The sequence below is a fragment of the Megalops cyprinoides genome, chromosome 11 (assembly GCF_013368585.1).
Source record: "Megalops cyprinoides isolate fMegCyp1 chromosome 11, fMegCyp1.pri, whole genome shotgun sequence".
NCBI classification, from domain to species: Eukaryota; Metazoa; Chordata; class Actinopteri; order Elopiformes; family Megalopidae; genus Megalops; species Megalops cyprinoides.
In genome coordinates, this window is record NC_050593.1 from 6641677 (window position 1) to 6666193 (window position 24517).

At 44.8% G+C, this 24517-nt stretch overlaps 4 protein-coding genes across 8 annotated transcripts in view; 2 read left to right on the top strand and 2 right to left on the bottom strand.

Moving 5' to 3' along the window:
• LOC118785479 (alpha-1,3-mannosyl-glycoprotein 4-beta-N-acetylglucosaminyltransferase A-like) overlaps nucleotides 1-3932 on the top strand; it is a 42252-nt gene extending 38320 nt beyond the window's left edge. For both annotated transcript variants that reach the window (XM_036540156.1, XM_036540155.1), the window contains exons 13-16: nucleotides 459-537; nucleotides 2142-2202; nucleotides 2585-2697; nucleotides 3092-3932. In XM_036540156.1, coding sequence (XP_036396049.1) covers nucleotides 459-537; nucleotides 2142-2202; nucleotides 2585-2697; nucleotides 3092-3118 — 280 coding nt within the window. In that variant the 3' untranslated portion in view covers nucleotides 3119-3932. The remainder of the gene's footprint in view (nucleotides 1-458; nucleotides 538-2141; nucleotides 2203-2584; nucleotides 2698-3091) is intronic.
• A 2623-nt stretch (nucleotides 3933-6555) lies between these two features.
• On the bottom strand, nucleotides 6556-13010 carry LOC118785480 (protein unc-50 homolog). 3 transcript variants are annotated; one of them, XM_036540159.1, is made up of 6 exons: nucleotides 12129-12294; nucleotides 10525-10808; nucleotides 9382-9502; nucleotides 9038-9177; nucleotides 8582-8689; nucleotides 6556-7581 (listed from the first exon to the last, which is right to left on the bottom strand). In XM_036540159.1, the coding sequence occupies exons 2-6, from the start codon at nucleotides 10802-10804 to the stop codon at nucleotides 7445-7447; spliced, it is 786 nt and encodes a 261-aa protein (XP_036396052.1). In that variant the 5' UTR covers nucleotides 10805-10808; nucleotides 12129-12294; the 3' UTR covers nucleotides 6556-7444. The 3 variants fall into 3 exon arrangements, with proteins under 3 accessions (XP_036396052.1, XP_036396051.1, XP_036396050.1); XM_036540158.1 differs by lacking the exons at nucleotides 6556-7581; nucleotides 12129-12294 and adding an exon at nucleotides 12956-13010 and having other exon boundaries at nucleotides 7883-8689; XM_036540157.1 differs by lacking the exon at nucleotides 6556-7581 and having other exon boundaries at nucleotides 7883-8689; nucleotides 12129-12297.
• On the top strand, nucleotides 12498-16362 carry LOC118785481 (cytochrome c oxidase assembly factor 5). The gene is made up of 3 exons (XM_036540160.1): nucleotides 12498-12737; nucleotides 12978-13061; nucleotides 15877-16362. The coding sequence occupies exons 1-3, from the start codon at nucleotides 12636-12638 to the stop codon at nucleotides 15916-15918; spliced, it is 228 nt and encodes a 75-aa protein (XP_036396053.1). The 5' UTR covers nucleotides 12498-12635; the 3' UTR covers nucleotides 15919-16362.
• Nucleotides 16363-17006: 644 nt separating this feature from the next.
• On the bottom strand, nucleotides 17007-20943 carry si:dkey-4e7.3 (uncharacterized protein LOC402865 homolog). Of its 2 annotated transcripts, none has more exons than XM_036540718.1 (7): nucleotides 20776-20943; nucleotides 20115-20212; nucleotides 19348-19538; nucleotides 18665-18844; nucleotides 18194-18305; nucleotides 17823-17959; nucleotides 17007-17588 (listed from the first exon to the last, which is right to left on the bottom strand). In XM_036540718.1, the coding sequence occupies exons 1-7, from the start codon at nucleotides 20850-20852 to the stop codon at nucleotides 17241-17243; spliced, it is 1143 nt and encodes a 380-aa protein (XP_036396611.1). In that variant the 5' UTR covers nucleotides 20853-20943; the 3' UTR covers nucleotides 17007-17240. The 2 variants fall into 2 exon arrangements, with proteins under 2 accessions (XP_036396611.1, XP_036396610.1); XM_036540717.1 differs by having other exon boundaries at nucleotides 19348-19547.
• Nucleotides 20944-24517: the final 3574 nt, after the last annotated feature.

Genomic DNA, 24517 nt, shown 5'->3' on the forward strand with positions numbered 1-24517 from the left:
CCTTCTCTCCAATCTGAGGTGCAAAGAAAAATGGCCGCCTGCACTCCTACTCCTGCTTGTTATGACTGCTGTGAGAGTTATGGTCCCGTTCGAGTGACTCAGCCTTCATTTCCATTCAAGAATGAATTACTACCGTGACACACAATTAGTACGTACTGCCAAAGCACCATAATCACTTAAGATACAGAACAAGACGTCCTCTGGGTTGTATCTTGAGATGAAACCGTAATAAAAATAATGACAATGCCATTAATCAGACTGTCTGTGGCTGAAGGAAACATGACAGCCTCACAGTTCATTGCTGACACTGCGTAAGTGCGTCGGTGTTGAGGAAGTGTCAGAGTGTGGATTTGTCTGTCAGCATGATTATTGCAGTAGATGAGAGTGTGGGTGGGTGGGGGAGTGTGTTTGTGTGCGCCAGCACCAGCACGTTCACATGGTTTGTGCTTGATTGACAGGTACCTGTTCCGCAGCGGCAACCAGGAGCACCCCGGAGACAAGCTGGAGAACACGACGGTGGAGATCCTGCCTTTGTCGGTGAGGGAAACAGCTGAGCACCTCACTGAGAGCCTCTGCCAACGATGAGGACTTGCAGGGCGATAAGTGACACTGCGCCTTCCTGCCCCTCTAACCGCTGTGTTACACCTGTTGAGTTACATCCTGTGGCTAGGCCGCAGCCTGGGGATAGATTTTTTTCCCATCAACAGCAGGAGTGTGCATACTGGGGGTAGGAGCCTGTGTGTATGAGGTGGTGATGAGGAGAGTTCATCTTTCCTGACACTTCCCCTCTTCCTAAACGCTGTCAGAAGGGCAGCCTTCCTTGGTCGAGCTCAGCCAATCCCCTTGACTGCCCTCCACAAGGCATCCAATCTCATTGATGCTCATAATGATATCATCAGTCTGCTTTGTAATTTATTTATGATCTCTGGGCTCAGTCACTAATTCGTTATCGATCAGGTCGTGAATGGAGTCAGTTTGTATTTAACAAGGTGCCGAGGCTTGGAACCACAGCACCCATTTGACCGATTGAGCCTTAATTAGAGCCGTAGAACTAATACATTTTCACAGAAGTCTGCAGAATGCTGATTAAGAATTATGCAATGTGCTTAAATGATTTGTTCTCCTTGTTCTGCTCTTATTTACCGGACCAGAAGTGCTAGCGTAGGACAGAAAGAACATTTAGCGTGAACCGCTCTCGGCTTGTTTTAATTGATGTGCTCTCTGTGCATTGTTTCTGTTTGTGTGCATTTGCCGGTGAAGTCCGTGTCAAATCAATCAAGCAGCTCATATTATTACCAAAGGAAGTGTTACAGAGGGGCTTCATAGAGCACTTTACAGAGCAGCAGTGTGGAATGATTGACATAAAATGGAATGGAAAGAGAAGAACACTCATACAATGACAGAACTAATCACATAGATACTGGCATTAAAAAAGCAATTTGATGAACAAAGGATGCGCATTTAAATACATAAGCATCTATTCAAGTTTAAAATCCCTTCGTGGGGGGTAATACGCTGATTTTCTGGATGGATTATAGGTTTGTTTAGCTTGGTCTAGTTTATGCTGGTAGGATGCAGCTATGATTTGGATAATCCAGTTTGAGACAGATAAAAGTGCTCTGAATACGTAATATTTAATGCCAGCCATCCCACTAGGTTCCTGGGATTAGTAATGGGAGGGTGGTATTACATGAACCCCACAAGGTGGAGTTACTGACTCATATGAACCAATCACAAGATGTTCCTCTCCATAATATAACTGTGATTTGATTCAATCGCTGAAGACGTGTGGTAGGTCATAACTGTAGGGTTTATGAAGCCTAACTCTTTTGGGGTATCCCTGGTGAGCAAGGTAAACAACAGGTGAGGAAAACCCCCACCAACAGGGGGCACCAGACTCACAGGGCTTGCCCAGTCCAATGAAGCACCAGCACACCTGCTTCCTCTCCCTGCCCTTGGCTGAACGTTCCCTTGTGTACAGTACATCTGGAGGAAAACGGATCCTCTGAGATTGGTTTTGATCTGGGACGGTAACAGAGAGAGACAGTTATGGATTAAAGTGTCTCTCTACCGCTTTGTCTGGGCCGTATATGATGCGGTTGCTGGAGGTGAGCGTCTCTCTCTCTCTCTTTCCATTGTAGGAATCTGACCTGCAGACCAAAGAGAAATACAAGCGAATGGACGACCGCTACTACCGAATTGGTGAGTGGAGAAGAGCATTCCATTTGCTGGGCTCCCAAACAGAGAAAGCCACAGCACTGAGCACATACTGTATGCCTCAGCAAACTACACCCATCCACACCCAGCCACAGTCTACCACAGCCAACCATAGGCTAATCTGCAGCCAAAGACTACAGCTTTAGGACCGTGTTTGTGTAGAGGGCAGCGGATGGTTGACCCTCCTTGGTTATGTGTGGTTTTATGTATTGTGCAAAGGCGTTGTCTTCCTTTCCCTCTCACTGCCAGACATTATGCTTTGGGAGATGTCTCTGATACCGACTGGCTCTATGAACTTTAGGATTTGTGTTATGGAGTCACTTATTGGTCACTGAGTTTGTGTGTGTGTGTGTGTGTGTGACTGCAGGTCAGTTTGAGAATGGCGTGGCAGAGGCGGTGATGGACCCCATCTTTAACCCCGTGGTGGCGCTCCGTCTCACCGTACTCAAGGATTCTGCTGTGTGGGCCATCCTGAGCGAGGTTCGCCCCTCCAATCGTGCGCCGACTCCCCACGTCACCGTCCAATCACAAGCTGACTGCTTGTCTCTCTGTGCAGCCACACGCTGACCTCTGGTCTGTCTGTCCAGTCATACACTCACAGTGTGTCTCTCACATTGACCACGTGTCCAATTGCATGCAGTCTATCCAGTTCTCTGTCCAATCACATGCCGTGTTTTTCTCTCTGACTGTTCCTCTGTTCATTATGGACCAGGCTGCTGCAGCTGACTCACTCGCCCGGCTCAGCATGTCCCGCTGTTTGAGTTCACCCACACGCCGCGGTCTCTGTAGCGCTCGCTCTTTGTCTGACTGACTGCACAGCTCTAATTGGATCATTTAATTACATCTCCTTGCTCCGTGCTCTCTCTCCCTCCAGATCCACATCAAGAGAGTGGCAGGCTAATAGGATCCACAGGAGCCCAGCTCTCAGCGACCGCCCAGCACCGCACGGGCGAAGATGGCCCCACCCGCCTTCTACCTCGCGCCAATGTGAATACTACTGAAAAAAAAAAAACTTAGGGGAAAAAATATCAAAGAATCAATTCATGGGACGGGCTGCTCTGACCTATCACGGAGGTGGAGGGCGCTGCCTTCGTGCGAAGGGGAAGCGGTGAGGTGCAGTGATGCGTGAGGCCGCCAGGGGAGACAAGCTGCATGCGCCCTCCGACCCCTCCCCTGTCTGCTCTCTGACGCCCCCAGGTGCACACGAAAGGCATTGCACTGGAGCGGACACTTACATGAGGGGATGCCCTCAGGACCTGAATGTGCTTGATGGCGATTTTACGGTTTCCCCTTGGACTGGACAGCCCGAGTTCGTTTTCATTTTCGTTTTGTATCATGTCAGTCCTTTCATCAGATTTATGTGACAGAGGTGGGCAGCAACAGCGCCGGGGTCATGTTTACCATAAGCGGGAACATGCGTCCACTGACCATCAGGTGTCCCAGTTGGTGTTTGGAAAAAGCAAACCAGGTTTGCTCAAATCATGAAAAGAGCATGGTTTGTACAGTTTAATTTCCACTGACTCCTTTGCCAAAGTGCTTCTTAAAAACAGACCAACAGAGACCGGCTGGTCAGGACCCCTGCTTTCTGTGTGACTGCGCAGCTTAGCCTGTTTGCCTGCGCAAATGCAGCTCCGGCTGCGCGTTTGGACAGCAGCGCTGTCTGTGCAGTGTGAGCAGGATTGGCCTGTCCTGTGTGCTGAACGCCACATCTGATCAGGCAACTCGCATTGCTCTTGCTTAGATTATCAGTGTTGCCAAACACGTCTTTATAGACTTTTGCTCTTTTAACAGAAAAATCAAAACAAAATACACCCTTTTGTTCCCCATTCAACTGAAGGGATGTATTATTATCATAGGGATAAATGAAGCCAACTTAATTTATTTTAATATAATTTTTGATTCATGATATCTTTCCTGTTTTGTCTCATGTGAAGAGTTAAAAGCAATTCTGGGTATTTAATTTAGACTGGGTCTCCCAAGTAACAGATGGTTACTTGGGAGACCCCGTCCCCCCATCCCCCCGCCCCCCCAGGTGTGTATGCTGCTGTTTTTCTGCAGCTTTGAAGAAGGTGTGTCCACACATGTGCCTTAAACTCCAGGGATTCCAGGGCTCGGCAGGGGCTTGGGAACTGACGAGGAACCAAAATGGGGCATTGCCGTAGAAACCCTGTAACAGGGCTCTGGTGCACACACGCTCTTTCTAGGGCGGTGAGCCCGTTTGATTTATGTCAGTGGAAGATCCGTTTCTCCTGACCTGCTGAGCACACCGGAGTTTTTCCTGAAAAGAAGTAAAAACAGATCAGTTTAACTGATGGGACTGGATTTAGGTGCCCTGGAACCGTGCCAGTATCCCGGGAAATATCTCTCTGACTCTCCCTCCTTTTGCTCTGTCACTTAAAAATGTGTTATTTTTGTAAATCTGAACCTGATCAGTTCATCACATTTGCGTTTGATGTTGGCTCCGTGGCAACGGCATCTTCAGCGACTGGCTTTGAATCCGTGTTATTAAGTTTCGATGTTCTTTGACGCTGAGAACATCTTTGTAAGAATGAGCGGACAGGGACACAAGCTTCGACCGGCTTCTGCTTCTGTGACGGACACTGGCTTTCTGTCCACAAACAGTCTGGTGAAACGTCTTTTTTGATTGTAAATACTTCCTTGAAATACATGACTGAAAAGATATTTAAGTTCCAGATACGCTGGCCGGACACACTGAGAATTATGAAGTTGTTTCACTCAATGACTGCTGACCGTTTGGAAGGAGATTGTAGGATAAGTACTGTCTTTGGCTCAGTGGCCATTGACAGTGTGGCCTGTAGACGAAGTACTGTCTGTATCATCTGCCATCTGCGAGCTTGATGGTGAGAGAATGGGTTTGATCAGGGGATCTCACAGACACACAAACATGTATACACTCACACACTCTTGAAGTCTCTCCCTCTCACACACCAGATTAGTTGTATGACTCCCACCTTAGTCTAAAGAGGAGACAGGAGAGGTTATGAATACTTGAGAGCTCCGCCCCCCCTGCCAGGTAAAACAGCCGCTCGAGCGCCATGCCCATCGCATTCCCTGGTCCAATCCACTCTTCCTCCCATCTCTGACACACCTGTGGGCTTCAGAGGTTGTGGGTGAGGGCATCCTCCATCAATCTGACCCCTGACCTCTGACCCCAACAGGTCATGTGCCTTCACCTGTGTAGTAGTGTTTCTCAGATTCCACATGGATATCGCTGAAAATAAACCAGAAAACACTGATAAAACATGACCTCATAGACTTTACTTTTCTCCTGAGTGGATTTTTGTCTGCGCATAATCACTGCATCACTGCTGTCTATAGCCATCAATTGCTGCTCCTGAAATTTGCTTTGCTGTCAATTCTACATATGTATATATGTATATAGGCTGTTCTTAAGGTCTTAGTGACACCTAATGGTTAATAATGTGTCAAGCTCCATTCCAAGTATGTAATCAAGTGGAAAAAATATTGCTGTGACATCAAGTGAACAACTTTTGAATAATTTTTATTCCCAACCTTTAATATGTGTGAATAATTTCACCTCAGTGTTTAACGCAAAACCAACAGGAGAGGTTTATATACATGTATACACCACTTTCGTCCTGTAGGGCAAGGTAGGTGGCACTATTACTGTGTTTATCCCAACGTTAAGTTCTTAGTGACACCTAGTGGTTAATAATATGTAATACTGCAGCAGCGGTATTGCTCCGAGCTCCGCTCCATCCAAAGGAATTGGAGTACTTTATCGAGAGAAATACAAAGTGGACAAAATGGTGGGATGACAACAAATAACTTCTGAATATTTTTTGTTTGAATTCACAACCTTTCAAAGGTGTGAATTATTGAGCCTCATTGTTTAATGAAAAAACCAACAGGAGGGGTGGCCCAGCAACACGTCTGAACAGTGAATGGTGATAGGCTGTTAATTTTTTGTCACGATAATATCCAATCAGGAACCAAAAACTGTGACAAAAAAACCCTAAAACACTCCACTTTTTCATGTTGTGTTCCTGGTCTTAAGAGACTGCCATACAAACTGCTGCTAAATGCCACAGCTATTTCGAACGATTGGTTTATACCTTGTTGCCAGTCTGGGGAAACTAGTAGGCCAGATTGTATCCATGCAAGAATTTGGAGGACTGGTAATAACCTCTCTCCATTTTACATTCATTCACAATGCTATCCTCTTCAATGGATCCTTTATTCACCACCATCCCCTGACAGGTAATCTTTCATTAAACAATACATATACTTAACAGATGCTTTTATCTAGAGCAAATTACATAGTTTCAAATTCATCCATTTACACAACTGGTGCTTTACAATGTCTATTTGGGTTTCACCCAAGGGTAAAACAGCAGGTACCCCATTTGGGAAGTGAACTAGCAACTCTTCTGAGTTTTGAGCCCTCCTCTTTCCCTCTACATAACACCACTGCACAAACTATTACATTAACAACACATTTTTCTCTGTTGATTTTTTACATGCAGGATTAGGTGCCTTTCCAAATGGTATAACAGCAGAGGCCCCCCTGGGAATTGAGCCTGCAGTTCTTGGGTTCTGAGCCGAACTCCTTAACCGCTACAACACGCTGTATTCAATTTCTGTCTCTCGGAGTACTGCATCTAGTCACATACAATTTCAGACCCATGTAATCTTTCACAGGTCCTCGTTCATGGTGTCATGAGTACTGTATTCAGTCACATTTACTGTCACAGGTGCTGTATCTTGTCACCTGTTCTATCACAGGTCCTATATTCAAAGTCGCAGGATCTTTCATAGGTACTGTCTGTAATCACATTGTCTTTTACAATCCATCCCAGTGAAGCCTGATAAAATAAAACACTCTTTATTGAAGGTGCTTTGACAGTCAGGAATGTACAGAGAGAAAATCCTGAACCAGGTGTACAATCTCCTCTTAATCATTAAACCGCGTGATCGTCGCCTCTCACCAATAAACTTGTTCATATCAAAAAGATTGAAAAAGACTGAAAAACCAAAATAAAAATCATCAGCACACCTCATGACCAATCCACAGCTTTGCATATCTACAGTCCAAATGTTATTTACAAGCTTTACAAAAAAAGCAATACCCTTCCCAGCCCCCCCTCCTCAAAAAGGCAGGTACAGTCCGTGGGTGGGCCTGGCTCTACTGGAGAGCCCGGTTCAGAGAGACAGTGTCCGTGGGCAGAGTGGTGCTCCTGCGGCTCTACTGCACCCGGTACTTATAGAACCAGCACAGGCCGCGGGTGAAGTTCCAGCCCAGGCAGAGGGACAGGACATAGAGCAGGCCCAGCAGGGCGAAGGGGTACAGCAGCACCACCGTGTTCTTCAGGAAGGGGAGCGCTGGGGGGGTACACAGAAAGGCAGGGTCAGAGTCTAGACATTGAAATGTATAGGGCAGCCTCTGGCTAGGGACTGTGCTTCTCGTCACCTGCACTCGGTAGAGCCCTCTGAAGAGCTCGACCTGTTGAGCCGTTTCTCCTGTTACTGATGATGATTTCAGCTTTAAATTTCCTTCACCATGAACTGCTGATGTTTATGCTGATCAGGTGATCACGCTAATCTCAACTGTGGTCAGCCCTAACAAGCCAAGATCAAGCAATAACACATCATCGCATATTTTCCTTTTTAATATTTTCCCCCTTCTTAACCCAGCTATGTTATAATCAGTGCTTCTCACCATGGCAACCTCTGCATTTGTGTGTGTGCAGGCTGTTTTTCACACAGTGTGCCACAGTAAAGTGGGCGTTGATTAGATGATTGGGCGCGGCTCCGCTTATCTCATCTAAGCAACTCACTGGCGCCGGAACCAGTTGCAGGGTCCCGGGGGCAGTGCAATGAGGGAGACCTGGCCATCATCTCCACCCTGACCCCGGTGGAGTAAAGCCACTGGCAGCAGACCTGGCGGGACTCAAATCCAAGCCATGGGGCTCAGCCAGGGCTTGGAGCCAGAGCCTTACCTGGCTGAGCCACTGGGGAGCCCAGAATTTCTGTGAGGTCACTCATTGGGTGAACGATAGATCATTTCTCTCTCTTTCTCTCTGTTTATGCATAAAATATAATCACAAAGCAGACCAACCCTGTGTAAAAGCGCTAGGACCTGAGTGTCACTAGACTCAAATCCCAAATGGAACTTCTGTGTTGAACTCTTGAGCAAAGTGTTTTAGCTCGAGTACTCCATCATGCTGCACAGGGTTACAGACTGAGTTAAGTGGAGGCTTGTAAGCAATGCAAGTTCCCCGGGATCGGGGCATGAATAATGGAACAAAGCAGGGAGCTGCAGAGCGGATCAGAGGGCCGTGTCTCTGCAGCGGCTGTCCGCGCTCTCCGGGCTGCCACTCACCGCTGTAGCCCAGGAAGGTGATGTAGATGTAGTAGCCAATGGCTGTCAGCCACAGCGTGTTCCCCACAAAGTAACCCAGGAACCAGTCTGAGTTTATGACCACTATATCTGCAACGCAGGGAGGAACAGGAGTCAGTACAGGAGCATTTTAATACAACTCTTTGTGACTTAAACACTGCCTGTCTGTCTCTCATTTAGAGACAGAGATTTGACTTACTGTCTTTGTCTCTCTCACATACAGCCTTTGTCTGTATCTGATTTAATGTCCTGCCTGTCTCTCTGTCTGACCTGCAGCACCTCTCTGCTTCTCTGATTTACTGTCTGTCTGCCTACTTGCCTGCCTGTCTGTTTATCTGACTTATGGTCTGTCTGTAGAGTCGATTTGTTTGTCTGTCCGTCCATCTCTCTGCTGTGTCTGTCTGTCTGTCTGCCTGAACGCTCCAGTTTTGGACTCACGGTTGATGAAGAAAAGCTGGAGGAAGTGCAGGATGACCAGCAGAGGGTAGAAGGCATTGAGGTGCACGTCAAAGGCGTAGCCCCACTCCACATCGTAGTCCTTACTCTGGTGCTTCATCAGGTACTTATTTGTGACGACCCTGAAAGGGGGCGGGGCCGGAGGGTTTATAGAAGAAAAGGTCACCCTTAGAAAAGCCTCAACTTCCCCTCAGTTGGAATAACAACATATGGTAGAGATTATAGCCTCTACAGAATGAAGCGAAGAGCTTTAAATCTCTAGTTCTACAGGGGCCTCTAAAGAACAGCATCGCTCGGTCACTTTAAAAGAGGAGGGGATTCCTCACCACATGAGGGTGGAGATGAGCAGCCCCACCCCGATGCAGTCGATGAACACCACCCACAGCAGCAGCTTCAGCGTCTCCACCAGGCCCATGTCCAGCACGAAGCCGAAGCCGACGGTTGACACTGTGGAGGGGTGGGGGGGGGAGAAAACGGGACCTCTTTGAACACCTCACACGCGTCCCAGGGGGAGGGACCTCAGGGTTCGGGAGATACGCACGCTCCTGAGGAGAGCTCAGCGGACGCAGGCTCAATGACAGCGGATCAAAAACCCCTCATCTGAGCTCCTGACAAAGCTGCTGCACTTCTGCTAACAGCACAGCAGCTTAGGATACCGCTGGACCGGGCTGCCACATTTACATTTGTTCATCTGGCAGGTACAGTTATCCAGAGTGCATATAATAAAGCTCCCAGAACAGTACAGATACAGAAAAGGTCAGACCACATTTGAAGTAAGGTCTCAGCATACATTACATTACATTACGTCATTTAGCAGACGCTCTTACCCAGAGCGACTTCCAAATAAGTGCATCACTATGCTAAGAGAGTTAACGAGAAGTATTACAAGATACATATGCAGTTCTACAATTTCATATGCTACAGCAACATCAGTAACATAAGTATCAAGGACAATATCATTGCTATAATAGCCATAAAATGGTGCTGTAGCCTAATTAGGTGTGCCTAGATGCAGTCTGAAGAGGTGGAATTTCAGCATGCAGCACAGGATCGCTTGTTCCAATATAATGTCACTTCTGTTGGACAACAACTTTACATGGCATTATGTTTGCTTGGTAGACACTCAAATCCAGAGCGACTTACATAGCTTAACATTCCTCATGGCATCCATTTATACAGCTGGATATTTACTGACGCAGTTAAGGGTTAAGTACCTTGCCCAATGGTACAACAGCAGTGCCTCACTCGCAAAACAAACCTACGATATTTGGGATACGAGCCCTGCTCCCTACCGCCATGCTGTTCTGCCACCCTTAACCCTCTAAGTGGAGTTAGTGGAATGGAGCTTTTCCCTGGGGTAGACTGCTCTAGGTGAAGGCCACACCCACTGATAGGGAAGGGGCATTCCCTGAGAGCTGAAACTCCGCCCGTCCTAAGTGGGAGGGCAGAGGGGGCGTGAGGGGGCTCACCACACAGCCAGATGCTGAGCAGCACCAGGAAGGCGGGGTCGTCGCGGGCCCACTGGTCCTTGGTCTGTTTCCTGTAGTGGAAGTTGCGGTAGACCCTCTGCGGGGAGGTGAACAGGTAGAGCATCTGCCAGGCGGCGAACTCAAAGTCCATCTGCCGGAAGCGCACGAGCCGCCGCAGGTACTTGTATCGCTTGGCGCCGGCCGAGTGGCGCGCCGCGTCCCGGGTTCCCAGGACGCCGTTGTCCTGGCTCAGGGGGGAGTAGGAGGTGGTCGGCAGCATCGCGCTGTGGGGGAGGGGAGATGCGAGTCACCGCTTACTCAGAGCAGCGAGAGAGGCCACATGATTCAAAGAAAGGCCTAGAAATCTGTAACACGGCAGTCCTCTTGACACAGAGTAACCACCTTAAGGCTCCCGGTGTGTAAGCTGTAAAAATCGAATGGTTCCCCATGTTGAAAGCAAGCCAGTTGCTGTGGCCTGAGGCAGATTTCCTGACTGCTGTTTAGTTCACATTGGTTCCCTTCTTAAAGATCATGGACATGTCCGATGGAAGGATCGGCAAACCAGGGTTGCCAGGTGTGGCATTTTCAGCCAAACTGGCTGAACTCTCACTGATTTCACTTTGAAAAGCCATCTGGTACTTTGCCCTTTTTTCCATAAATCACGCCAAAAGACAGAACTTTTGTTACAACAGGATGGTGGACTTCTTTCTGAACAGAAGTAACGGTAATATTGTTTTCTTAGCCAATACTTTGTTGTAAGAAGCGATCTGGGTCGTTGACTATTTTCAAAAGTAAACGTTGTGGATTGTTGCTTTTCCATTTCAGCCCTGTAGCGTCACGATTTTTAATTGAAAAATGACGTCATGTTGGTTTGAGATGTTGAAATTAGGCCGACAAAGCCATGTCAAATCCACCTACTCTTCTCCGACCTGAAAGTTTCTTGCATGGTATTTGAGCTATCATTTTTCGCACGCCGAGCTAAAATATTGATGACACTACATTTTAGTTCAACAATCTGATATTGGATGATTGTTGCTGTAATTAATGTCTCGTGCATTTTAAACATCCCTGAACAAATTGCAAGAGATGCTAGGTGACGTAATGTTGTCATGTGACATCATATTCACGTCTCATAAACATCAACCTTTTCATCGTCACAATTATTACTAGCCCAAGAAAACACACTTATCACATAATAGCATTATATTCTGCTTGGCAAAGACACAAAAACACGCTCAGCTAACGAGAATACGAGCACTGAGCATGCAGCTAAATGTCGCTATTCAGTTTCCAGAAAATGACAGCTAAGTTAACTGGATAATCACGGGTTAACTGACTCTTTCCACTTATGTTATGATAGGTTGCAGAGTTGCCATAAAATACTTGTGTCCGCGATATACTATTATTTATCTAGCTATGCTAACTGGCGAACTATCGTGAGAATTACCATAATGATTTGCAATTCTAGCTAGAGGCTAGCTGGCCAGCTAGCTAGCTACACGACTTGAACATATCTCAGCTGTTCTATTCTCGTTTCACTATGCCTATATTTTCAATAATGATCTTTTGTACACAGATCGTAGTAGAATCGATTGGAAGCTTACCTGCAATGACAGCAGAACCGCCGAACTTCCTAGAACGCTTTTTAGCGCTGAAAACTCCAGACCTGCAGCTTCGTGTTCCTGTGTTCCTGTCACAAACTGAACACGTAGCAACGACGTCTACGCATCAGTGCAATACCTTCTGGGAAATATAGTCCTAAGACTACGTTGTGGGAAAACGAGCCTTTTACTTACGAAAAGGTATACTAACATATTCCGGTACTGACCCTGGATCGTTCTGACATTTTTGCACAAAGTTGTTGTGGTTTGGATTCCTTTTAAGAAATAAAATAATTGATTTCCTCTTTCGTGGTTAAAGTACCCGGATCATCAAAAAAAACACATCCACCTCTTCAATCCCATAATGCTTTGCGACCCGCATATGATAACTTTCATAATATGCAACGAAGCTAGCAACTTCATCATCAGGTCAAATTGATGAAGTAGTTTGTTGTGACAGAGTTATTTTTATATGGCAAAGTACCACCAGCGGATTATTCATTCATAAAAATGCCCAAGTATTACGAAGAGAAGGAAGAGGATAAAAGAGCATGTGCGGGACTCAGGGAGGACTTCAAGTCGTGTCTCCTTCAACATGATTGCGTTGTGAAGGTAGCCAACCTGCTAGCTAGGTGGACATATCTTAACTTACCGGTGATTGTGCCAAACTAGATATCTGCTGTCAGTGTGAGATACAAAATGGGTCGTTTATATACGCCTCCTACCCTTAAACTGGCAAAGACGCTGACTTCTTATCATCTGGGTACCTATCTGATCCCTGGCATTTTCCCCTTATTCTCTTCACGTTGGCGACTGACTAGCGTATTTACCTGCTGTCTTGTCCGTTCTTAGGAGGGGAAGAAGCCCAGTGAATGTCTGAAGGAGGGTCACTGCAAAGCCTTGCAGGTGTCGTTCTTCGAGTGCAAGAGGTCAATGGTAAGTGCACGGAACAGCCATTTTTGCCGCTAGGGAGTTGCTCATGACCATGGCTTCTTTTTGCACAAGAGGGCGGCAAAACGACGCCGTTCGATGCCCGTCTGAGTAGGAATGCGCACGATTGCTACACGAAGTCGCCACAATACGTCAGTCTTCCGCAACCCAAAACAGGACCCATACTTAACCAATACGTCCAATAAGTCGCTTTGGATAAAAGCGTCTGCCAGATGAATAAATGTAAATGTAATACAAGTTATATGTGGACATTGATCTCTATGTATTTCTAAGTGAAGACTAGATATACCTGAACATTGATCTGTGTATTTCTAAGTGAAGGCTAGATCAGTGGAGTGCAAAAGGCAAAAAACTTTTCTGTAAATGTGTTGTATATTTTATGTATAATTAAGTTACATGCAGGGTCAAATGGTTTTGAATATTACACCATAATAATCCGTGAAATTGCTATAGTATCAAGTTTGGATTTGATATTTTTGTTGGAGGTGTAATTTTGTGTGGGCTGTTGTTTAATATATTAAAGTTTTTTAGTATCGTTTTCCAAAGTTCCCACCAGGTAGCTTTGCTACTCTTTGTATATTAACGATAGTTATGAAATATAACACCTTAGACTTCCTTGACGCCAGAGATATGGTCCAGACAAAGTTTAGTTTTGACAAGCTTTGACCTATCAAGGATTTTCACTTTGTTGCGTCCACAGTACATCATTTCATTTCACTGGTTGGAAGTCGTTACAATGTCTTAATCTAGGAACAGTATTGTATCAGCTTTACTGTCTTGCGCTATTGAAGTGACCTTGATATTTTTGTGCAATGTGAATATGAAATACTCTTCACATACATCAATATACTGCTGCTGTTCCTGCTCAGTTCCATTGCTCTGTGAAGCTTCTTTGCCCCACCATGTCCACAGAATATTCATTTCCAAGACAAGGCAAACTAATGTTCTAATGTTAGTTTTTGCCAGGTTCCTCACAGTGCTCTTTCCCAAAGGGTAATGTGTAACACCTCGTGCTATTCTGTGTCATTGCTCCTTTCTCTTTCATGCTTTAAAATATTTCTTATATATTTATCTGATAATAAAAAATATTAATTTAACTGAGCCCTATAATGCATGATAACTAACTGATAGTACACTGATATGGCATTTGCCAAATAGCTTGATGGCTAGTGGAAGCTTAAGTGAAATTTTCACCCACTGGCAAAAATCACCTGTGCCTAGCCTGAGACCTGGATTCAATGAACAATTGTCCTTAGCTTTGAATAAAAAAGTAGTGTAATGTGGGCGTGTCATCAGTTGGCACCGTAAGGGATCTCACAGCAGTGGAACAGATTGTCATCATTCTGCTGGGTTAGGGCAGGGTAGCTGGCAGGGTCCCCTCATCTCACCATTCTCAGGCGTCCTGTGATTGGTCAGACACTGTCAAGTTGTTCTGATGACATCAGTGGAGTAGCATCTTCCAGCCAGCTCCCACCTCATTGTGGTACACTGTGGGACTTGTTGTGAAAAATAGCCTTTGACTGTGTGTAAGCGTGTAAAGGTTAATTGCATTCGTCTCACCTCAGCCCTCCTGCACAACTGGTTGTCATGGTGAGACGACCCTCATATACAATTGGCAAATCCAAAAGAGGGTTGCGTAAAGGGAAAGTGCATTAAAAAAAAAAAAAATCAACTTATTTTTCTCAGTACCTACGCATTGTGTCCTGGTGTTGACTCAAAGCCTCAAAACTCAAAAGCACAATCCCCAATCAAATCCAGGCGTTAGCCCTAAAGCAGCATGCTTCAGGTCTTTGGGTTGTCTCTTTAAATGGTTTGATGACAATAAATAAACAAAGCTGATGCAGCTAACATCTAAACTCAAAGCAGTTGTTTGAGAGGGCTGTCTTTCATTCCTTCTGTATCTGCCGCAAGCAGCTGTAACGGCCACTCCTTGCGCATGAAAAAGAAGCACAGTGTGAGTGCACAGATGATATGACTGAGCTTGTTGTTTATTGTATATTTCCCTGCCACACAAGCTTGACTTGCATAAGGGCAGGTCCGTTAATCTGTTTTATACGGGTTTATCTAATCACCCATGCCCCCGCCGTGACCATCCAGGTTATGTAATGATGGATGTAATGTGGATCCTCACAAATGGCCAGAACTGGTAGAAACAAACTGGCTGTATAACTTTGCCCGAACAGTTAAAGCCACTTGGAATTTCATGTAGCTGGGAGAGTGGGCCTGCAAGCACGAATTTTACCAGGACAGGACTAGAATGAGGCCGTGAGAAGTGGTGAGAAGACTGTGAGTGTCAGGGCAGAAAATACAAGTTGGTGACCCTGCACTAAAGAACGTTTCACGAATTGAGTACAAGCGTCATTTAAAGACACACCAGTACACAATTTGGCAGGAGCATATGTGTTAATCCAGCCCTCATCCAAACGTGTTCACTGAGCTGCCGAAAGTAGTTGGCAGAGTCAGTCTGGGCAGCAGCCACTTGACAAGTGAAAAGCATGACCTGAGAGCCTTTGGGTTAATGTTTCAAACCTCTGTTTTGAAATTCCTCAGTTTCTTCACTAGAAGGTTGCAATAAAAACATCACACCCTCCCATATTCTCAGAAGACAGCCATAAACCTTCAAAGTCTTGAAAAAAATCAAACCAGACATAGTAGAACCGATTAGAAATTAACCTGTGCGTTGCATTTTAAGGTAACTGGGGTAGGGGTCGACCGGGTTATGCAATGTTGACACGTTTCTCCTATTATTTGTTTGTTTCTTCCCCTTATGCCTCCTCCTCTGGTTCTTCTTGTTTTTCAGCTGGACACGCGGTCGCGATTCCGAGGGAGGAAAGGATTTTGAGGGACCCCGGCACACACAGTGGCATGAATACCGTCTGGGTGTCTATTTTAAATGATGATGCGCTGGTGCAGGTTCCAGTTAACTTTTACACCAGTTGAACTGTGACCCTGTTAGTGCGGGATGGATGCCAAACAGACTTTTGGGAGAACACAAGCATTAGCCTGCAATTTGCCCCTCTCTGCCATGGCTGAGTTAACAGTGGTTTGCACATAATCACCAGAGCACTGAAGTGCCGATGTCTCCTTTTCTATAAAGCAATGCTGTTTGTGTGGGTGGGAAGCTGTTTCTCAGGATGGAGTTGCTAGAATGCATCAGTCTCCCAAAGGCAGAGAGGACTGCACTGAATACCTTGTGGTTTTTATCCCTGGAAATGGTGAGAATTTTAAGGCCGGGGGAATTTCAACGGTGGCCTGAAATTCTGCTTGGCCGGACCTTCACCCATCAGCACCAAAAATGCTCTCACATTCGAAATTTCAAATCTTGGCATTTTCTGTGGGTGTCTGCTCTGAGAAAATCATCCCCTGATTTTGCCTTTACACTGTGTAAAATGTGTGTACAGATGTGAAAGACTTTAGTCTTGAGTAATAAAGGTGTTACAAAAATACATCTGAGTGGTGTTCCAGTCCTGCTGTCTTGTATGTTTTGCCAATGAATGTTTAAGTGTAGAACAAAACTTGAAATGTTTCTTTTAAAAAAAAAAGACCTACACAGAAGTTGAAATTAGTCTACATTTATTAAATGTACATTTAATATTATTTATTCATTATTAATTTAATAAACTCACCATACACATTTTTGGATTTCCAGGGGCTTTTGTTGTCACATGACTACCACTACATAGTTTTGACACTGCCTGTGTTTAAAAATGCTGCCATGACAAAACAGTGCACTTTCCTTAATTCTAGGAAAAATAGCTAGCCGTAAGTGTCTTGCTTATGGGACACATCTTGGAGATATCTAAAATGTCTCATGGTTTAGCTAATTGACTGTACTCAAGTTCATTTTATTCTATCGAGTCCATAATTTCTATTAAATAGGCTAACCGTTGACTGGTACAGCACACAGAGGAACATTGTAAAAAAAAAAAAAAAACTTGCACGATAAAAGGTTCAATTTCGACCCTACAGAAAAGCATGTATATAGACTTTTTTTTTTAAAAAGATCATTTATAAAAGTAGAAACCACTGATCAGGTACTGAAGACCCAACAGTACATTTCCAGGTCTTGTTGATGGGTTGCACTCTGGACACACTTTGATCCCACCGATCTCGTTTGGTCAGGGTATGCGGCAACAGCTAGACCTGAGCCAAGGACGGACATTACTACTTCAGAGCATTCATCATCAGGGTCTTGAACTTGTTCATGTCCACTTTCTTTAAGATAAATGTCTTGTGCTCCTTCTTCAAAAGGTCCAGTTTGTCCAGGACCATCATGCCCCGGGTGTACGTCCCCGTCAGCTCCACGCTGACCGCCACCTGCTCGCACTCCGTCACGAACGAGCTGTCAATGGCGGCCGCCATGGCATAGGAGTCGCACGACACGAAGCCGAGCCCTGCCACCATCTCCTTCTTGAACCTCTCGTCGTTCACCACGTCCATGCTGTGCTGAAAGATCCGCTTCATGAACCGGGCCTTCTCTGAGTCCTGGGCCAGCCAAGTGTCGCAGAACTCCTGCAGGGGGAAATAGGCAAGAAACAATCACTTCAGGTACACGGGACAACGGCATTTTAGTAAACATACAGCATTCCTGTGCAATTTTGTCTCATCTCCTGTATTTCTGAGTTCCTGTTATAAAATCAAATCATTCACCTGAAAGCAAAGATCCTCACTTTTTAATTTTGCAATTTGTATAAACTTGTATGACATTTTCTTTAAAACGTAAACCCTCAGGTCCGTGACGCTTACCCAGGGCAGCTTGTTGTGGCAGGTGAATTCCCAGCATGCAATGTAGGTAGGACACGTGTAGTCATTCAGTACGATGTAAGCTGCCTCGGGGTCAGCGGCAAAGTTGAACTCAGCACACATTGTGGTGTTCCCTCTAGCTGTATGGACACACACACACACACACACAGACATAGGCAATCGTGGGCCTCGAACAGTGGCCATGTTGGGTAAAAGCCATGTAAACTGATGTAAAACTACCACCAAATGAAATGAGGAAATGCTATCATTTCTGTGAATGGCAGCAAATTACCTGCCTAATTCTCACACATGCTCATTAGCAAAGGAGTTGTGTAGAGGTAGAAGGATGTGGAGGTTGGGGATGAAACTCTTACAGTCAGTGTTCCCCCCCATGATGTACAGTGCCTTGAGCTTCTGGGGGAAGGTGGGATCCATCCTTACCGCTAAGGCCAGGTTTGTCAGGGGAGCTGTTGCCACCAGGGACACCTGGAAGGGACAGGTAAAACAAAAAACGTGTCCCTATGCTCAGAGACAAAGCTGTACCAGGGAATACGAACTGTGGTGAGGAATGAAGATTTACAGAAAAGCTTGTGCATTTACAATAGCGTTCACCATCACAGCACTGTGTGATGGGACACCATGTTCAGCTGTGATCTGTACACAAGGCCACCCCTGTAACTATCAGATGCGCTTCTGACCTCTTACTTTTCTAAGTTGCTCTGGATGAGAGCATCTGCCAAGTACTTACACAATGTAAAAAGTGACAGCCATGAGTGCAAGGGTGTACTCAACACAATCACCAGTCTTTTGGGCCTTGGTAAAGCCAGGTGTGTAGGGGGTCCTACCTCCCCAGCGTGCTCGTTGGCGATTCGGATCATGGCCGCCACCGCCCCCTCCCCCTGGATCAGCTCCAGGCTGGGGGCCTGGGGGTCAGGTGCGTCCCCGAGCCCGTCCTCCCCATGGAAGTGTCCCGCGTTCAGTGTCTTCCCCAGGATGGGCTTGGAGGCGCCGCGGTACACTGGAATCTAGAACGGAACATTCCGGAACGTGGGCAGGCGAGAAGAATGCTCAAACCCATGCCCCCTTTTCCCTCTTTTATTTCAGGAATTGGAGCATCCCATCATTCCATTTGTTAATTACCGGAAACATAATCAAATTTGTTCTCGTCCCCCATCTGAACAGAGACATCAGTCTTGGCAACGGAGTCATGCGCCAAGCTTTTTTTTTTTTTTTAAATGACATTGCATTCTTATCTACAAGGGCCGAGGAGGCCTTGGGACCTTGTTTCATATCCCCATTTCGGGTCACGTGATCCGTTAAGTTTACAGTAGATGTTTCTGCAATCACATGCTTCATTAGCTCAACATCAGAGACAATTCAGTTACTGTAATCGTCTTCTCACTCCTTCAGAACATGTGAGGCTCAACACTAGGCATGTCGTGCTGTTTAGTGTACCAGCGCGTGAAACAGACAGAACACTATTCTTTTAAGCACAAAAATAGGCACAGCAGGCAATTATTTCATTTACCTCCAGCTTTTGGCAGGCTTTGAGCACTCGCAGGACGTTCTTGCAGACATTCTCTACAACGGTGTTTCCGTGGACGCAAGTGATGCCCAAGATCTGCACGTCGGGGGCAGCCAGCGCCATCATGATAGCCTGGGCATCGTCCACCCCGCAGTCCACATCTACCAGCAGCTTCTTCATCATGCTGGGCCTCCCTGTCCGCCCATTACGAAAAAAAAATCAACACATAATCGTAACGTACCCATAGAAATACCTCGCCAAGTAAAGTGACCTTTGCCTGTGTGTCCTCATTCATTGCTGATAACCCTAAGCAGTTGCTTTAGTTCGTTGTCATTTCAGCAGACGCTCTCATCCACAACCTTTCGGTCATGAGTCCTTACCACTATGCCACACTGCTACCCTAGTTAGTTTTATATGAACCCACTTAACATGTTTCCCTAAATAGTTACTAGTCAGAAGCTGTAACTGTCATCTGTGATTTACTTAAGTCTGGTGGAACCCAAGAACAGTTACTCTCATGTGGTTACAACTATGGCTAGTAGAACATACAGCCAACTTAACACTTTCAATATACAAACCTTACATATCAAACTGCCAGTCTAACCGAACGACGGTTGTATACAAGGTTTGAACAAGGTTACTCCAGCCTATTGCACTATAGGCCTACACCACCTTGTGGACAGTGGTTTCATTCAGCTTCATTTCATTCAAGTGCCACTTATAGCCAAAATATGGCGGTATTTGTTGACAGTTATTCAGGCATAACTTACCAGGAGGTGAATAATGTCTAGTTCGGCTGCTGGGTACACCGACGTGGATCCCCGATCTTCTACTCCAGACTTTCAATGAGAGCTCACACGCTGCAAACCTTTATGCGGAATGTGGGAGGGGTGAAACAGATAGGCGGGATTCCTTATTTACTTGAACGTGTTCGAGTTTTAAAAAAATGCGCAGCGTTTTCACGACAGCCTGTGCTACGGAGCGGCGCCCTGTCCACTTGCGTTTATTTCTGTCCACACTTCAAGTTCACAAAATAGCGCACACGAGCCGACTCCGACGTTTCGTCTTCACCTCTTAAAATTTCGATCTATTGATTTGATGCATTTCCTTACAAGGAATGTCCACCCCCTGCAATTAAAACCTTGTTTAGTATTAATGTTTCGTATTAATGTGGGCGATACCCGTCAGTGACTGTGCATAAGACGCCATTTTTGCGGAAGCAAGGCTTACGCTCCACACCTCGTTTCTCCTTGAGGACAGACATGTCACGGGCTCTAGTTCACAGAGCATCGTCACTTTCTTACGTGTTCAGGAGATTTCCATTTCTCTGTCTAAGACTTCTAAACCTGTCGGAGATATAACGAAGTGGACAGAATTTCCAAAACGCACAACAGGCGGTTTGGTTTGACGCATATGTGGTAGATCGCTTACCTCCAGGTTCCTCGCGAAAGGTGACACTTTGCAGACGTCCATAGTCGCGTCCTGTAGTATGTCAAAGCTGTTGCCATTGACTTTTCACACGTGCAAGTCACACGAACAGCACCGCAATTGTAAATCCTGCATTTATACTTCAGTTGCACACCAATGTATCCTCTGCAAGCTGACGTGTCCTGTGAAGTATTTAAACGTCTGAGACAATGTGACAAGCGAAGCGCAAGCTCATTGGAAAAGCAAACAAAACTTTCAAACCCCCAGTTCGGATATAACGGGTCAATTGTCTGTGAAATTCACACGTTCTTGCAACGAAGTGACTTTTATTGGCTACTACTGAATTCCAGCGAGCCACATACCTGCTGAGTCTGAATCTCAAGACTACTTAAGTGGCGTTGAAAATAGCATTACAGTTGTAAATCAAGGTCGACACAGTTTCAGCAAGCATGGGGAGATTAAACGCACATTTAGTCTATTAAACGCAAATATATACACCATGTAAGCAATTCTACCTACCTTCTGCGTACTTGCAACCATTCTGTTAATCTGATTTCACACAATTATATGGAATATGCGTTCAATGCCTATTTGGGTAAATACTATTACTGTACTATATCCACGCTTTTCACAGTTGATTTGGTGCACTTCTGAAGTCTGTGCTCTCAAAACAGTTAACACAGCTGTATAAACTCTTGATAATTTCACAAAAACTAATACTACATTTTCATTGCTCTCTAATGACAAAACAAGACACAATTTTTCCTAAGCACCTCAAACAAAACAAAACTTAAGTCAACATTCAAGTGAATTTGGCCTGATGTCATGTTCAATTTCTATCATAATGTCAGGTGGGCTTGCAAATGATCAGCTCAGAAAGAGGTAATTGCTCATTTTTTCACTCACCAATCAGCACATCATTATGGAGTTATTGTTCACTACTTTGTGGTTGTCTCTATCTCTCTCTCTCACACACACACACACACACACACACACACACACATATACTAGTCAGTGAAAGGGACTGCTGAACATTCTGATAAACATATTTTACCATCAGTATTTCAGGGAGAATATAGGTCAATATCTGATCTCCTCAACAGCTGATATGTTTTATAGTTTTAATGCAAATATTTTTTTTTAGAAATGTATTATTAGGAATGTAAACAATACTTCATTTTGCAGTGGAAATCATCTGCAGTGAAATTCTGTTTAGATGGCTGTGTTAAATGTTTTGAAAACATGGGCCTTAGTTTGGCCAATTTGGATGCTTGGTTATCACTAACCACAGGCATCAAATGCAATACTGTATGCCCTGAGTTATGTTATGTCTCCTTCTGATGTTTTCTACTGTTGTGACATAGTTGGTACATTTTCCCACGCAAATGAATGACATCACTCAATGTTTCTGCTACAGTATAAAGGCAACCGCTGCACAATGGCAGTCCTTGATGAAAACAAAACAAAACATTAGTTTCTTTTTTGATTCTTGTCCTTGAATGAAGTCTCCCTGCATGTAGGAAGGGGGACCTTGTGGTTGGCAGCTGTATTTTGAGCATCTGTGCATCTAACTCAAATGGACAAGGGAAAACCGCTATCAGCAAGTGCTGAATATGTGACCACTACCGTAAAGAGGGCAGAGAGGAGGCGATGTTGTTTCGGTCTTTCCGCTCTATACGCCGGTTGTGTCTGTTGCATTTCTCATGCGGTACTCTCAGATCTTCCTCCCATCCAGGGAAGGCGATATAAACTTCATGACCACCAACACCTTCGTGGTTCATTACTCACAGTCCTCTGACACTGCCGCTTCTACTTAGCCTGGTTACCAGCGGTCACTGTTATTTGATATTAAACTACAATGTTACAATCTTGTTTTAGTGGCAGTTTAGTGGCAACTGAGATAAAGACGTTTGTCGAGCAAAACAAAAACACAAGGAAGGAGATATTTTCAGAATTTTTAATAGAGTTGGTCATACAGGAGAGCATGGGGGAAGAAAAGCACATTTTACAGCAGAGCTAAAATCTTTAAAGATATCCTAACTGGCTGTGCGTTAACCAAAACACAGTACAAACAAATGCAGAAGATCCAAATGCATATATCTTGGCAGATGCCATGACAGCATATCTCTTAAATTATACAGTGCTTATATATAAAGAACACAAAAGCAAAAAAATATATATGTGATCCAAAGATAACAAAAAACTATGTTTCCAATAATTTACAATAAAATATGTATAGAAATGATAACAAGAGACAAAAAATGTGTACACAGTACAATAATGCAACACTAATTGCATTTCACAGTTGATGTTATGGGCAGGACCTTTTTGTATGCTGTATACAGATAACCTTTTTTTCAGTTTAAAAGTACACTTAATATGTGAAGCTCTGCTACATGCATTTAAAGTAAGACACTTCTTTTTTTGTCTTCAATTCCTGATAAATACAAAACTGTAAGTCTATCACCTGATATTCAGCCAGGGGTGTTTCATACACTTCCAATAAACATTGTTTCATCATAGTCTTGAGATTCCAATGTTAAGACAACTCTAAATGCTGGTTCTTGAGAGAATAGTAGTCAGTCATTTTTAAGCTTCTGTGATCCACTAGGGAGAGAAGCCAGGAAAAGCAATGCCTATTGAGCTAAATTCTGGCCTTCTGCCCCCATAGCTGAATCAGTAAATTGTACATTTGTAAGCACAGAGTAGTCCAGCTGGACAACTGCATCAGGCAAATTGTTATACTATGTGTGCTTTACTGGCATCTATACTGTTGGATGGCACACCACGAGATAATAATGGTATCGATATGATGTGAATCAAACTGCTTTTGGGGATCAATTATTTTTCCTGTTTATAAGAAGAATAAACAATGATTAAGAGATGGCGAGAGAGTGTAAATAAAATGATGCACCATTGCTGATTACTTCCACACACCTTGTCTTGATTTTTTACTAATGTCTTTTAAAGGGACAATTTACATGAGTATTAGCAGTTTCCTCCCTTAATGTCTGCCACCCCTCTCCTCTCACTCCTTTCTTAAAAAGGAACAGAGATGGTGTCCCTTTTGGACTCTTGTAGAGAGCTACTGATGTGCTTACAAAACATTTCTGCAGTGCACACTTCTACCTCCCAATCTTAAAAAAAAAATCATATCTTGAAAGGGATAACCTCACTGATCTACATCTGATAAGTCTTCCGCTCAGTTCTTCTGCTCACTCTGTTTGCCCGTGCCATTCCTCCAAGCCGGGCGGCTTTTTTCACAGCTTGGCAGTTTTCATTTTCTGCTTGAAATGCAAGGCCTTTTAGAATGTCCTTGGGGTGAGAGGTGAAAGTGTGTTGGGATGTACTTGGAATATTAGAAGGCCCAAAAACAATAGTGCAAATTCAAATTTTTGGGCCTTCCTCGCAAAAATTACAAAATAAGCAATCATACCTTTGACACTGTGATACTGCTGACCACACCAACAACATAAGCAGCAAGGAGTACTTAACAGACATGCTCCACTGTATGCAAGAGAAGAGCCACAAACAAGGGCTTCATTGTGCAGCTGTGGCATTTATGAGGAAAACCCTTAAGGCAGTTTCTTCGTTTTGCTCTGGTATTTACGACCTCAGTTTGTATCATAGTGGACAGCCACATGCTCTGGTGCTGTACGATACTGTTGCATTACTGGTTTTGTACAGAGAACATGCTAAACGGTCATTTACAAACCTGGCAGACCCTGCACCCCTCCCCCTCAAA

Bases quoted from the DNA above. Each gene is read 5' to 3' on its own strand.
- LOC118785480 (XM_036540158.1), bottom strand. From the start codon at position 10,804: ATGCTGCCGACCACCTCCTACTCCCCCCTGAGCCAGGACAACGGCGTC. The intron at 9,503-10,524 runs GTGAGCCCCCTC...ACCCCTCCACAG, and splicing joins GCTCAGCATCTGGCTGTGTG to TGTCAACCGTCGGCTTCGGC. The intron at 9,178-9,381 runs GTGAGGAATCCC...GCCCCCTTTCAG, and splicing joins CTCATCTCCACCCTCATGTG to GGTCGTCACAAATAAGTACC.
- LOC118785481 (XM_036540160.1), top strand. From the start codon at position 12,636: ATGCCCAAGTATTACGAAGAGAAGGAAGAGGATAAAAGAGCATGTGCG. The intron at 12,738-12,977 runs GTAGCCAACCTG...GTCCGTTCTTAG, and splicing joins AACATGATTGCGTTGTGAAG to GAGGGGAAGAAGCCCAGTGA. The intron at 13,062-15,876 runs GTAAGTGCACGG...CTTGTTTTTCAG, and splicing joins TCGAGTGCAAGAGGTCAATG to CTGGACACGCGGTCGCGATT.
- si:dkey-4e7.3 (XM_036540717.1), bottom strand. From the start codon at position 20,852: ATGGCAACAGCTTTGACATACTACAGGACGCGACTATGGACGTCTGCA. The intron at 18,306-18,664 runs GTAGGACCCCCT...TGTCCCTTCCAG, and splicing joins CCAACGAGCACGCTGGGGAG to GTGTCCCTGGTGGCAACAGC. The intron at 17,960-18,193 runs GTAAGAGTTTCA...GTGTCCATACAG, and splicing joins CATGGGGGGGAACACTGACT to CTAGAGGGAACACCACAATG.